A 14,648-nucleotide genomic window follows, 5' to 3' on the forward strand; every position below is an offset into this window, starting at 1 on the left:
GCTCCGTCCGTCCTTTGTTTTGTTCCCCCTCGCAATACAGTACAACAAACCGAAGGTTCCTACACACACCTTTTTTAGTTTCCTGCTGCAGTGATCGTGTACTTTATAACTCCAGCATTCCTGAAGCGACAATAAATACTGATAACTTTAAGTCTTACATTTTGTTCATATTTCATATTTTCACAGTTTGGTGTGGATCAGTTTTGACCCAGGTCAAGAATTCCATCCTAATAAATATGTAAACTAAAAATTTTCTTATTTAGGATGTATAAAGAGCCTATAAATGAAAGTCAGTGATTCTTTTTAGGTTTGAAAGCACTTTTCTCTGGAGAAAAACATATGTTATCACATAATTTCATGTCCTGTTTTACGTAACACATGACAACTATAGCAGCGACATATTGAGTCTGACAGTGATGTCAACTCTGGCCCTGGTTTATCTTGGTGGATGTTTATTATATGAGGGTATGTTTTTGGTAGTGTGTTCATTCATGTGTCTTTCTTTCTGTCTGTAAACATGATGGCTCGAAAAGTTTTTAATGAATTCTGATAAAACTTTGCAGGAATGAGGAGTGAGGTGATGTTAACAATCCAAATCTGGCTTAAATACACCGAAGTCAACGCAATGATTTATTAGTCGAAAACTGACAAAAAGCCTTATAACACTATAATTACTCCTATGAGTGTGCTGTGTATTGTTAACATACAGAAAGTACAATAACAAGAATAAAAATGTTATGAAATATCACATTTGACCTCTGACCTCTCCTTCAGGGTTAACAGACCTGTGACATTATTGACACCAGGCAACAAATAGGAAATGATTCTGGTACATGTGGATTCTAAACATCACATTATTGTTTGCATCCAGATATTACGTCAAATTTGAGCTCTGACCACACTTTTACATTTTACATCTTTAATTTGACCACAAAATGTGTCACAGCTTAAAACGCCATATTGTTAAGAGGATAAATCCACTCGAAGAAAAATTATTAAAAATAATTACTAATTATGTCAAGTATATTAAAATGAGTTTCAACAGAGCAAACAGCAAAAACTTGTATTATCCAGTTATTTTCTTCTTTTATTGCACTACAAAGTTTTGAAATTACATTTAAAAAGAACAAAGAAAAAAACATATATACAAAATACAATGCTACTCCCTTAAAAGTAAATACTGCACAGAGAGGGAGCTGCAGAGGTTTGCGCTCTCTGAGTGGTTTTTGTATTAGATATTGTGTCACCATTAATCACAGTGTCAACATGTAATTCTAACATTAATTTTTTCGACTACAAAAGCAAACACATTTTTACGACAACCTTTAGAGATAAAAGATAAATAAATAATGGTTCATCAGTTAATGGTCAAAATCTCTCTTTTGGAGAGGGTCCTGTCGGTCCAGACTCCAGGGCTACTCTTCTTTCTTCTTTCATTTGCAGTATCTGCTGGACATCTGCAAGTAACACAGATCTTCATCAGATTCAATATTGTCTAAAAGCTTGCACTATAAGTTGTTTACCTTTATTGAGAAAACAATAAAAAGAAATTAACTTTTCACAGATTGGCTGTGTGCCCATGTGCCACATACATTATAACTAATCTATGAATTTCAGATACTCCTGATCTCAACGTGTTATATGTATAAAGCACACCTGTCCACAGAGTCCGTCTTTACATTCCAATCTCTCCACCAATCTGATGTCAGGGTTGCAAATCTGGAGCCAGAATAATAAACTCCATCTGATACATCACTTGTAGATTCCGTCTTTTAGATCCAATCAAAAAACTATTCAAAAAGATCTTCTGAGTAGTTTGTTGAGTTTAATGAGCAGAGCCACAAAGCTAAGCAACCCCAGGATGTAGAGCCTTGAATACAAGCAGCAGACAGACACTTGCCTACTCTACCCTACTCTTAACCCTCGAGTTGCTCTTTTCTGGGGATTTTTGCCAGACCTTATCATCCATCTTCGTTACAGTCAATTTGACAGGTTTACAGCTGAGGTTAGAGCATAGTGTCAGGAATAATGGTTGCTATGCCAGCCTTACAAGAAGAAGTAATTAATCCCTGTCAAGAAGATGGAGCTCCCTCAGCTCAGCTCCAACCAGAAGTAAAAGGCCTAAAATTCAGCCTTTATGGGTGTAATAGAGCACAGAGTGATTTTTATGTGTGTGCTTTTGCTGATAGTTTTTCCTGCTTTAATCAAATCAGAAATCTAATCAAGAATCAATCAACTTAAATAAGAATAGAATCATTGCAATTAAATAATTGTAATGTTTAAATCTTTCAACCCAGACTGTGTGTGTGTGTATGCATCTGTGCAGCTGTGACCCTGAGTTTGTGTATGTGTGTGAGGGAAGTGGAGCAGGCAGAAAGAAAGAGAAATAGAAAGGTTTTTGATTTTATTACGCATGAACAACCAGAAGGAGTATTCAGAAATGAAAAGTGCTTCAGTAGACTGAAGTAGCCAGCGATCAGCGTATGTAGAAACTAACTGTAACTGTAACTGCATGAATTACTGTGGTTTGACATATTTCCCAAAACAGAGATGACAGGTTTTTATAAGAAAGATCAATAGTAGTTGAGCCTTCATGATTCTGTCACAAATTACCATCTTGTTATCTTTATAGAACAAAATGTAGTTTACAATGAGTAAAATATTTAAGTATAGACTTACAGACACCTCGTTTGATGTGCATGTGAAAGTTTATGATATTTGAATGTGGGTGTATTTTAATTCACTTCTCATAAAGGATTATACCTTTCTTTACTTTTGGATTATAAGAAAATAAAATGCCCTGCAATGTATTTTACTTCTTCCTTCTTCTTTTGTCCCTAGCTGGCGGTCAGTGGGTGAGGTCGTCCACGAAGCCAATACATTGCTGTGGGTAACGCAGGGTTTCCATCTTGGTCAACGATGCACTTCCAGGCCTTGTGATCTGTGGCCTTGACCTTTGCTTGGTCAAGGGTTAGACGTCGTTGTTTAAGATCATCTTCAGTTTGCTTGATCCAAGTGTTCTTGGGCGCATCGTGCTTGATTCTCCAGTGGGCGGAGCGCTGCTGCAGCAGAAAGCGGTGTGGCATGCGATGGTTGCTCATGCGGCAGACGTGGCCAAACCATTGCAGTCATCGTTTCTGGATCAGCTCTTCCATCGAGGGCTGATGGTGACATTGACTACGTATTGCGCCGTTGCTGAGACGGTCACAGAGGGACACGGTGTATTTAACTAATTCCCTGAACTTAACTGGGTCATTCAGATTTCATTTGAGCTAATAATCAAATATGTTAGAAGCAATTTTGTACATAATTTATTATTCTATATCCAGGCCAAAGCTGTAGCTTTTATTCTTTCCTTTAGATGACAAAGTTTATTACAAGATGAAATAACTTCACCATCCCAACGATGGTCTCCAACAGGCTACACCAGCTCCAGACACAAGAACAAGGAAGGTTTGTCAGTTTGTTTCCTTATTTCTAGAATAACTAATCTCAGAGTGTTTCTGTGACAGCACTGATGTGTTTGATAGGCTACCTGAACTTGTTGTACTTCCTTGGTAGTATTTGTGCTCTGTTGCTTTTTTTCTCCCCCCAAAGCGAGGTTCGAACATTGGCCCAAATAAATACCTGAAGGATGGAAATAAAGTATCCTACAGTGCTACTATCGATCTGATATCAGTACCAATGGTTTTGATACTACTGATATTTGGATCGATCTGCTTCTAGTATCCATTAGAACACCTATGCCCTACAAAACAGGTAAGGCTATTTCACTCATGTAAGCATCGTTTCTCAAAGCTTTAATATTAAATGTTACTGTTTCTTACATTTAAAAAAAATTACTAAAAGAGTGAAGTGATTCCATCCAAAAAGATGGAAATGTAATGGGAACTTTGCATTTCATCTCATTTAACCGGTTCATACACTGATGAAACTAAACTTGCAGTCAGCTGTGTTCAAGGTCATGATACACGTTTTGAGGCTTTCTTATCAAGTAAACATGGAAAGACTGCAAGTACAAAGGAGCTGTCATGAAACGCGTTCATGCTGTGTTTATCCTTTTCCAAAGATTTCATCAATAAATCTCAGAAAGACAGTTTGGTTTCAACTCTCAGTTTATTTTTCCACAACAGTGAGCAATAAGTTATTTCTGTTTGTGTCTTTAGCAGTGTTGTTGCTAGTTCACTGACTAATCCTGAGGTCACATCGCCCGCCCTTTTGGTTTTCAGTCTGATTCAGTTAAAATGAAGCTGAACTTGATTCCTGACAAAAACACAGATATATACGACGCGTTGTGAATGTGCAGACAGATTAGAACATCCAAAAATCCAGGTGTTAATAAATTATTAAAAAAATAAAAATAAATTCATTATGATATGGAGAGAGAGACATTTAAAGAGGACAGTGCAGACTACAAGAGTATAAAAATTTGGAACCATATTTACAATTTACTTCATTATACTTTATGTTTTCCTTCACATAAATAAAGACCATCGACGACCAGGTTTTATTTTTAATGACTAAAACGAGAGCATGATGGGGTCTAGCCAGCCTTAGATATCCCTTTGTCCACAAAGATCACTTAAACAGCATTAATACCACACATTACATACCAGTACCACATGGTCCACCAAAAGTGAACTAACTTCTCCACAACACTAAAGGTCACAGTACAAAACACTCAGGTCATTATTCAAAACGCATCCATAATAACAACATGATGCTGATGTATGACCACTCAGAGCCTTTACACAAGCCCACAACAGACTGACACCAGAGTTTGTACAAACTTTGGTTTTATTTTAAATGACTAAATATTCTCTGGTAAAAAAATGACAGCCAGGAGAGCCCAACAGCCAACCTCAGGCATGTCTTTAGTCACACCTTGTTAGGTGCAAACAGTTACCAATTAAGCTAAAGCTGCACCCAAAGACGTATACTGCTGCTGCAGAGGGGTGTGACATTCAGAACTGGGAAAAACTGGTGAATAAAATTGCACCACAGTGAACAAATACCCTTACACTACTGGTAGCATGAGGCAAAACCTAGATCCTACAAAAGTTGCACAGGTACTCCAACTCCTCCAAGATGGCACATTAATACGTGTCTCCCAGCACAGAGAGCTGGACAGGGACAGAAATAAGATCTGCTCCTTTGTGCAAGGAGAAACAGGATGAGCACTGCCAGAGATACAAAATGACCTCCAGCAGGTCACAGCAGGTGTGAATGTCTCTGATCAAACAAAGAAACAGCTGACACCCTGTACTTTTCACAGATGAGAGCAGGTTCACCATGAGGACTGATGTGAAAGGGTCTGGAGAAGCTGTGGAGAACGTTATGTTGCCTGTAACATCGTCCAGCATGACCGGTTTAGCAGTGGGTCAGCGGTGGTCTGGGGAGGCGTATCCATGGAGGGACGCACAGACCTCTATAGACATGTATACAAGCACGTGCGGAACGTACAAGCGACTGAGCATCATTTTGAGTTGCTGCAGCAAAATTATGTCACTTTGATTTTCAGGCACTCTTTCATTCGTCACACACTACATAGTTCATATGAGTATAGATATTGATCCTTGTTCCTTAAGTTTTTTTAAGCAGTGTATTAGTAATGTAACATTAAGTTATGAGATTACAGTTAATCTTTCACTGCATGCAAATGGTTTATTGCCTTGTTCCTCATATGTCTCTTCAGGCTTCCCTCTCGGGTAAATTTTTGTCCACAAATGTCACAGCCAAATGGTTTCTCTCCCGTATGAACCCTCTTGTGCCTTTCAAGATTACCCTCTCGGTTAAATTTCTGTCCACACAAATCACAAGCGAATGGTTTCTCTTCAGTATGGACGCTCCTGTGCCTGTTCCGAGCCCCTACCTGTGAAAACCTCTTACCACAAACACCGCAGGCGAATGGTCTCTCCCCCGTGTGGACCTTCTTGTGTATCTTAAGATTTCTGTTGCAGTTAAACCTCCTACCACAAATGTCACAACCGAACGGTCTCTCGTCTGAGTGGCCTCTCATGTGTATCTTAAGATTTCTTTCACAGTTATATCTTCGACCGCAAACGTCACAACCAAACAGTTTCTCATCTGTGTGTATTCTCCTGTGAGTCTTCATGTGGATCCTCCATTTAAATCCTTTCCCACACACATCGCAACTAAAAGGTCTTTCTTCGGTGTGAACCATGATGTGTTTCTTAAAATGTGACTTCTGCTTAAATTTTCTACCACAAACACCACATCCAAATGGTTTTTCTCCCGTGTGAACTCTTTTGTGTATTTTCAGATTTCCCTCGCCATTAAATCTTTTACCACAAATGCCACAGCCAAATGGTTTCTCTCCTGTGTGGATTCTCATGTGCCTTTTAAGATTATACTGATCTCTAAACCTTTGTCCACAAAGACTGCAGCCAAATGGTTTCTCTCCTGTGTGGACTTTGATCTGTAAATCTGCAGTTTGCTTCACTGGAAAACATTTCTTATTGGTGAAGCTGCCCAAAGAGGTTTTTCCTGAATGGCGTGTCACGTGTCTCTGAAGAGACCACTTGTACTGAAACCGTTTACCACACTCAGAGCAGGTGAAGGCTTTGGCCCTGCTCTTCTTACAGTCACTGTCACTTTCTTCAGTTTCAGATGCAGAATCTGACAAAGGCTCCTGCCAATCATCTGTGTCATTATCCTCATCATCAGCACCAATACTGACTTCAGTTTCACCAGAGGTAAAGGTCTTTGCATCTGTGTTTTGCTGTAACAGGTTATTTGACTCCGGGTTCCCAGCTGGCTCTGCTCCTTCACTGTCCTCTCTGTCAGTTTCTGTTTTTATTTTTGTTGAGCAGCTGATTTGACGCCTCTCTGCCTCTGTGTTGTCTTCGGTTTGGCTATGAAGAAGCTGTGAACACGGAGGTTTCTCTTCATCATCTTCACTCTTCACAACAACATGAGAGAATGGAAGTGTGGCGTTATCAGCCTCCTGTAGACCATTAAGCTGCTCTCCATCCTGACTGGTCAAGAGTTCCTCCTGTTCCTCCTTAATGTGGAGCAGGACTGAGTCCTTCTGGTCCTGCTCGACCTGCTCGTCCTCTGGAGGGAAAACTAAAACAACAAAAACATGCATACATTTAATATTTAAAACATTAGCAGAGATTCTCTGGAGTTTAATAATATTTTAAGGAGCAAACATTTCATGGGAAAGCATTTGTCTGCCTTTACGCTATTTAGCCAATAATGACTATGAACTCTGACACGTCTTTCTCTGTTAATGTCTGAGGTGTATCTAAGGTGTCTCTGTGGCTGGAAGACTGCATTTACTCACTGAGCCACAGTCTAGAATGTAAAAAGACTGCTTCTTTGTCAGTATACCAGACCACATCTACTATCACGACTGGAAAAACTGGGGTAAAGATAATGCAGTTACAAATTAACTTAATTACATTAAATTAATTTTTGTTTAACCAAAAATTTACATTTTTTCTATGCTTATAGTCTAAAATGAAGGCAAACAAATGTGTGCGTCTTTTACCCAGACTTTTCCTGGTGTGTATCTGTGCTGAATCTTCTGATTTGACCGGTGTGGGAGACACAAAAATGTCGACTCTGGGCTCATCCGGGCGAAGATTTTCTATATCAGACACTCCGCTTCGTACTTTTGAATACAGCTGCCTGAAACATGAATATCAATCATTAATATTAGTATTTCTTACAATTGGCAAACCTTAGGCATGAATTTAACTAACTCATCACTTGTACATAATATATGTGCAGTATACAAGTGTGTACCACAACTCTGTACAAAGCGGTCACGTGTCCAATTGACTGGATTTATTTGTGAGAGACTAAATATGTCTGAGCTTAAGATCCATAGTTAGGTCCATAAGTACTTCTGCACACCAAGAGAGCGGATTTTAAGTCAAACAGTGAAAAAGAGTTTCTCTTTCACTTGACCTAAGACTGACTAGATTCGAGCCTCTGCATTACAGTCAAAGCCAAACGTATTTATATAGCACATTTAAAACAACAACTGTTGACTAAGGTGCCGTACATTTAAGATAATCAAAAGAAATAAAAACAAGAAAAAGGAGGATAAAATGAGAACGTTTGAGTAAGTAAGACAAATAAAAGTTGTACAAACTCATTCTGATTTAAAAGCCAAGGAAAAAAAGTGGGTTTTCAGACGGGTTTTGAAAGTGAGGTTGGGGAGGTCCTGATGTGAAGGGGGCAGTCACAGCAAAGGCCCGGTCAACTCTGTGCTTTAAACTGGACCTCGGGACAGCTAGGAGCATTTGATCCGCAGACCTCAGTGAGCTTGCAGGAGTGTACCAATTTAAAAGATCAGAAAGGTATGAGGGTGCTAACCTGTGCAACACCATAAAAAAACAAATAATAAAATCTTAAAATCCATTTGAAATCTAACTGGCAGCCAGTGTAAGGATGCTAGTTTGGGAGATATGTGGCCTCGCTTGTGTGGGCTGCAGACGGCTAACTGATGACAGACTGACACCTGAGTAAAGACTATTACAAAAGTTGAGGCGAGATGAAATGAAGGCATCGACACCTCTCTCAAAGTCTCTGAAACAGAGGAATGGCGTCACTTTTGCAAGTAGCTGGAGATGAAAGAAACTCGTCTTGATTACAGCATCAATCTGTTTATCAAACGTTAGATTACAGACAAAAATCACTCCTCTTTGCAAAGGTTTTTTTTTAAAATAAATTTCTAAAGGGCCAGTGTCGTAGTGGTCACAGGGACCAAACACAATCACCTCTGTTTCCTGTTCATTCAAGTTAAGAAAGTTTAAAGCCATCCATGCCTTAACATCCTCCAAACAATCTAGTAAAACCTTCAGAGGACTCACAAATTCATGTTTCAGTGGCAGGTAAACCTGTGAGTCGTCTGCATAGCAATGGAAAGAGATGTCATGTTTTTAAAAAAATGAACCCATAGGGAGCATGTAAATTGAAAAAAGGACTGGGCCAAGAATGGACCCCTGGGGGACCCCACAAGAAAGTGAGGTTTTTGAGGATGATGTATTTCCAATCTACCCTGAGACTTTCCCGTTTTCTCTCTCCACTGTCCAACTGCAATCAAGGCTGAAAAGCCCCAAATATATATATTTTTTTAAAAAGCGTCACTGTCTAAAACCTAACTGTATATTACACTTAGAGGATATTATAAATAAAACGTGATGATTTTACACTCAAACTCTGAACCTGCTGAAGGTAAAGTTACACGTTCAGTCCAGGTTGCCGTGGTGATCCAGCCACATAAAGAGACAGCAACCTTTGTGGATCATCTGACTTTAATCTTGACATTGCTAACCCATTTATCTCTCTTCCTCTGGTAGAGACAGGGTTGCCTCTCAGAATATGTGACAAAGAGCAGACTTCGGAGTTCATTATATTTAATTTGATTTCTTCTTCTTCTTAATTTGGCTGCTCCCTTTAGGGTTCACCACAGTGCATCATCTGTCTCCATCTCATCCTGTGCCAGCATCCTTTTTCTGTTTCACTAACCCACTACATGTTGCTCCTTCACTGCATCCACAAATCTTCTCTGAGGTCTTCCTCTTTTCCTTCTTGTCTGGCAGCTCCATTTTTTTACATCCTTTGTGCAAAATATCCACTCTCCCTCCTCTTCACCTCTCCAAACTATCTCAGCCTCGCCTCTCTGACTCTGAGCTGTCACTCTGATGGACTCATTCCTAATCTTGCCCATGCTGCTCAACCCAGATGAAAATTTTAACATCAGCTCGGCCTCGCAGACCCACAAAACCTTTGTACAGGAAGTTGATTTTGGTTCTCTGAATAAAAAGTCCTAATCTCTGATCCTTTGAGTCTTACCCAGTAGATATTGCAGAGTTCAGCTGATGTGGGTGAGAGGACTCGTCCAGTATTAACTACCTCAAAATCGTCCAGATGTCTTCCCTGCTAACCCTGAAATGAAGAGACCTGAGTAGCCCTGCAGGTCAAATCCTATCAGCCCCACCTGTTAATGGTAACTCCCCTATTGATCGTGGCACTTGTAACTCCTGTGATGATTTTAGTGGCCTGGGCAGAAGGCTCCAATAAAACGACACACACTTCAATCTCTTTCTACCCCGGCTTGCAGGATACACCGTCTCCAAACCATCAGATCTCACTGCCATCTGTCACAAATCACCCCGACACTCGTCTCCACCCACTCCACCCTGCCTGCCCTGTCTTCTTCACCTTTCTTGCACCGTCTGTTCCTTTGAATGGTTGACCTCAGTCATTTGTTTAATTCATCCTGTTCCCAGCTTTCTTGTTTACATTGTTTAAAAACTTGTAAAGACAACTAAATGAATATGATTGCTATTAATCTTAGTTTGAGAAACTCAGCCCTGCATCATTTGTAGGTACACAAAAAACAAAAACATGTTAATGACCCAGAGATTTGTGCGTGAGACATTCATATGCACAGTTTATGAATGAAGCACATCGCCCACGGTTGTGCTTTCTCACATGTGTGACATGACAGGAGCTATTTCAGAGCGATGACTCACCTTTCTGTCCCTCTAGAATCATCACATTGAGAGACTGCTGGAGGTTTTCCATTCATGGAACTTGATGTTGTGACTCTGCTCTCGTAACTGCAACAACAAAAGCAAATTAAGAGTTTCAAGAGCTACACGACTCATCTGCATAACACTGAAATACCAGCTGTGGCCTAACCCGGCTGTCATAGGGTGAAAATCGGGATACGTCCTAGAGAGACTGCCAGGTTGCATGGCTACATTCACACCTGAGCATAATTTAGAATCAGAGGTTAACCTAACATGCATGTCTGTGGACTGTGGGGAGAAGCAAAGGAAGAGAATGGAGAGAAATTTGAATTCCGGCTGGCCGGTGAATTCAAACCCAGCATCGTGCCAACACTGAGCCCCTCACCCACAGCACACAGTCTGATCACTGCAGGCCACAATGACCCTCAGGCCATCGGCAAATGAAAAGAGCGCTCCTGATAACCAGCACGACCCTGCAAACAACAGTTTGTTTATCTGACCCTTTTCTATTTCAAGAAGTTCGGTCAGAGTTGGAGGTCATTCTTCGTGTAGCAGCAGCAGACAGCTGGTACTATTAAAAAATGAAACACCATGCTTCTATATTAAAAAATAAGGAAACACGTATGTTGCTTCCAAAGAGCCAGACTTTCTTTTTTTAAGCGAGTTGAGTCTGTGTTGTAGAATAAAGGTGCTCTCACCAAATATTCACTTGTAAACTGTTTCTGCCTCATATCCTGCATTTCTATATATGCTTGCACATATTTCAATAAATCACTGCACATATGTCTCATTTTCTAACAAAATGTAACTGTTAGTACTTTTCTTTTGTTTGTTTTACATATAATTTAATATCTTCTTATCTATTTACTTTTAATTATAATTCTGAACAGTAGGATCCACAGTGTAGAGCAGCTCAGCAGTATTGTGGCGAACACATGCAAATCTCCAGGTTCGAGACTGGGAGGAGAGAGCAATCCCTGGCGAGGGTTGAGTCGTGGAGGCCATCTGCTGTAAATCAAACATGCGGATCCATCTGCTCGAGCAGCCTTCTGAGAAAAAGGGAGCAGGCAAGCAAAGCATACTCGTAGATGTGGTTGTTGTTCAGGTAATAAAGTAGAAATGACACATAGGTTTGTGTGAAATTTTCATACACACTACCGAGATTTAGGCCCAGCGTTACATGTGAACATACGGGCAGATGCTTCGCTCTCCTGCGGTCTGTGCTGCGGGATGCAGGTCAGCTTGACTGACGGGCTGAGTGAGCGACTGTGACTGTGTGTGTGTGTGTGTGTGTGTGTGTGTGTGTGTGTGTGTGTGTGTGTGTGTGTGTGCCTCTGCAGGCTCTCATCTATCCATCTCTAACCAGCAAGCAAACCAGTCACATTCATGTGTGTTTGGGACATAAATATCTGTCCAATCATGTAGCAGCACAGGTGTTAAAGGACTAGCTGACACTTTTGTTTCATCAATTCCGTGCAGTATTTAAACATTTAAATAATTTGAATAAACTGATCATTAAATCAATCCCAACCAATGCGCACAGATATTAATTTTACATTATTCGGTTAATTTGATCCTGTTGTTGATCTTATTTTGATGCCTACAACCTATTTTTAATCACACAGGTAGATTAAATTACCAGTCCAGCAGAAAGGCGGCCAGTTCAGCGTCAGTCTGGAAGCATCTGTCCCTCTTCAGTGCATCCCACCTGGAGAAAGCAAGCCCGAGATCTACCCTGGTGCTTCCCTGAGGCGTCCTTTCCAGGATTAGTTTTGCTTCTTTGTATTTTCGCTGCTCTGACGGTGAGGTCTGCAGCTCCATCGCTTTTCTTCCTCTTAAAAATGATTAATCTTCATCCTCAGTTTGTTTTCCAGGCTTCGGCTTTCCAAACAAAGCGATTATCCAGCTCCAGCGGCGGTTCTACAGGGACAATACAACCCCTCCATCAGGAGGGTCCACACGAACACAGAGCCGACCTTTCTTTGATGACCAACCCGATCCGTATTTTGTTCCCCCTAGCAACACCGGAGAACCAGCAAAAGGTTCCTACCTAGTCTCTGCTAGCTAAACGGTTTCCTCAGTGGGATGCATGAGGATGCACATGAAAAAGATGATGGTGAGAGGAATGTTTTCATGGGTCAAGTACAGTTCTGTGCAAAACTTTGAGCCATCCCCCAAGAAAATATAAAATAGGTGCAGTGACTTATTAAAACGTGCAAACATACATGGAATATAAGTATATCTAGTATATAAGGATAAAAATACAAAATAAAAACAGAGTTTTCATGGTTCTAATGAGCTTAAAAGGGAATATTTGGTGTGACCACTGTGATGGACCGAGCAGCGAAGGAAAGTCAGGCACAGGTTAAAGTCCAAAATAAAAGGTTTTTTTTATTTAACCCAAACACAGTTGGTTAAATCATACAAAAAATCATAATCTTGGACCCATAAAAGAGGTCAAAATAACAGAACTCTACTCAAAGTTAACAAACAATACTGAAAAAATACTCAAACAAACTGACCTAACTAAACGACACAAAGGGGAAAATTAAATAGTGGCTGATCAGCCCACAACAAACACAAAGAGGGGTAAAACACACAAAAAACCTAACTGAAACTAACATAATGAACTCTAATCCCCCCCGGCATGGTCCCGAGTTATGGAATGAGGCAATTTGCAGTTTTCCATCAAGGCTCGCTTCGCCCCTTTTCCAGGGACTGGAGCAGCTGCAACTAAGGTAACTCTAAACAAAGATTAAATCATACATAACAGTGTAAACTATAATGTGCGCACTTATTTTAGAATACAGTGTCATGTGAATTAATTCTAAACCAAACCGGTTATTTATTATCCTGTAAATTAAACCTTATATTTAAAGAAAGACAAATGTGAATGCTGTGTTGTGTGCAAGCCTCTACACTGATATTACCACTGAGTCGCTCATTTATCAGCTCTGAAAGGATCTTCAGGAATAGTACTTCTTTAAGAACATTCGGATGTTTCTGCCTTTTGTTCTGTTCTCTGTCAGCATGATCCCACACTACCTCAGTAATGTTGAGGTCCGGGCTCTGGGGAGGCTGATCCATGACCGACAGGGCTCCACTCTGTGCTTTTCTATCCAGGTATGTATTTACTGCACTGGCAGTGTGTTTGGGATCATTTTGGGATTATCACCATGGTGAAAAATCCGAGCAGTTAATTTTAATTACTTAATAAACTGCTACCAAACTTAATAATAACACTGTACAACACATTTGTAGAATAATATTTTATGTATTTTTATGTAGTGGATACAGAATACATTATGTCGTTTCAATATATCGAGTAGTATGACATGGAGCTACTTAAGCACACATGTGTTCTAATTGTGTTTAATATTGTTTGTGATTAAAGGTTATTTGCACTTACAGTTTTTTAAAAGTTTTTTTAATGTAAAAAAACAACAACAACAAGACATTACACAGTGACAAACAAAGCATTTTAACGTCCATATTAAGAACAATAAAAACGCAAATACAGTTATTAACATACAATAAACACATATGGTTATATAACACATGGTTATATAACACATGTGGTTATTTGTCTTTTATATACAGTATAATGCACTGTGTGAAATGTGCACAGCGCACAAAAACATACAAGAACACATTTAAGATGCATAATGTAAAAATAAACCAATTATTGTTTTATTTTTGCTGCATCCATAGCTATTTAATAAAACGGCTTCACCTATTCAGTACATCTTAAATCGTAATTTATTTTCACAGTCATTATTTTTAAATTTTTAATTTTTTTTTATTAAAGAATAAAAACACCCCAAAAGAAGCCGTTTTCTTTCTTCAAAATACAAATTTGAGCATTAAAAAAAACAATCCGGTGGATGCTATTTTTAATCTTAAATATTCAAATCTTCCTCTGAAGATGTGTCCTGTAACAGGTCTGTGCATGTAACTATACTGAGCATCCATTTAATAAAATTTGAATTAATGAAGCACTGTTTATAAAGTACGCAGTTCCTCTTCTACCCACTTTTTTAAATTAAACTTGTTTCCAAATGTTGGAATACAACATGTAAATAAAATTAGAATGAGGCCATTTGCAAAGAGTTTAAAACCTCAAAACTAAATAGT

The 14,648-nt window shown here is 39.5% G+C and overlaps 1 protein-coding gene across 1 annotated transcript; it reads right to left on the reverse strand.

Moving 5' to 3' along the window:
- Positions 1-4,107: 4,107 nt before the first annotated feature.
- LOC134633041 (zinc finger protein 892-like) lies at positions 4,108-12,507 on the reverse strand. Its single transcript, XM_063481899.1, has 4 exons — positions 12,154-12,507; positions 10,515-10,601; positions 7,517-7,656; positions 4,108-7,089 (listed from the first exon to the last, which is right to left on the reverse strand). Exons 1-4 carry the CDS (start codon positions 12,333-12,335, stop codon positions 5,639-5,641), a joined length of 1,860 nt encoding a protein of 619 aa, XP_063337969.1. The 5' UTR covers positions 12,336-12,507; the 3' UTR covers positions 4,108-5,638.
- Positions 12,508-14,648: the final 2,141 nt, after the last annotated feature.

This window comes from Pelmatolapia mariae, linkage group LG8 (assembly GCF_036321145.2).
Source record: "Pelmatolapia mariae isolate MD_Pm_ZW linkage group LG8, Pm_UMD_F_2, whole genome shotgun sequence".
Classification (NCBI taxonomy): domain Eukaryota; kingdom Metazoa; phylum Chordata; class Actinopteri; order Cichliformes; family Cichlidae; genus Pelmatolapia; species Pelmatolapia mariae.

What these genes read in the sequence shown, in the direction of transcription:
- LOC134633041 (XM_063481899.1), bottom strand. Translation starts at nt 12,335, where the DNA reads ATGGAGCTGCAGACCTCACCGTCAGAGCAGCGAAAATACAAAGAAGCA. An exon ending in GATTCTAGAGGGACAGAAAG is followed by an intron (nt 7,657 to 10,514) that starts GTGAGTCATCGC and finishes TTCATGTTTCAG; the next exon opens with GCAGCTGTATTCAAAAGTAC. An exon ending in ACACACCAGGAAAAGTCTGG is followed by an intron (nt 7,090 to 7,516) that starts GTAAAAGACGCA and finishes TTGTTGTTTTAG; the next exon opens with TTTTCCCTCCAGAGGACGAG.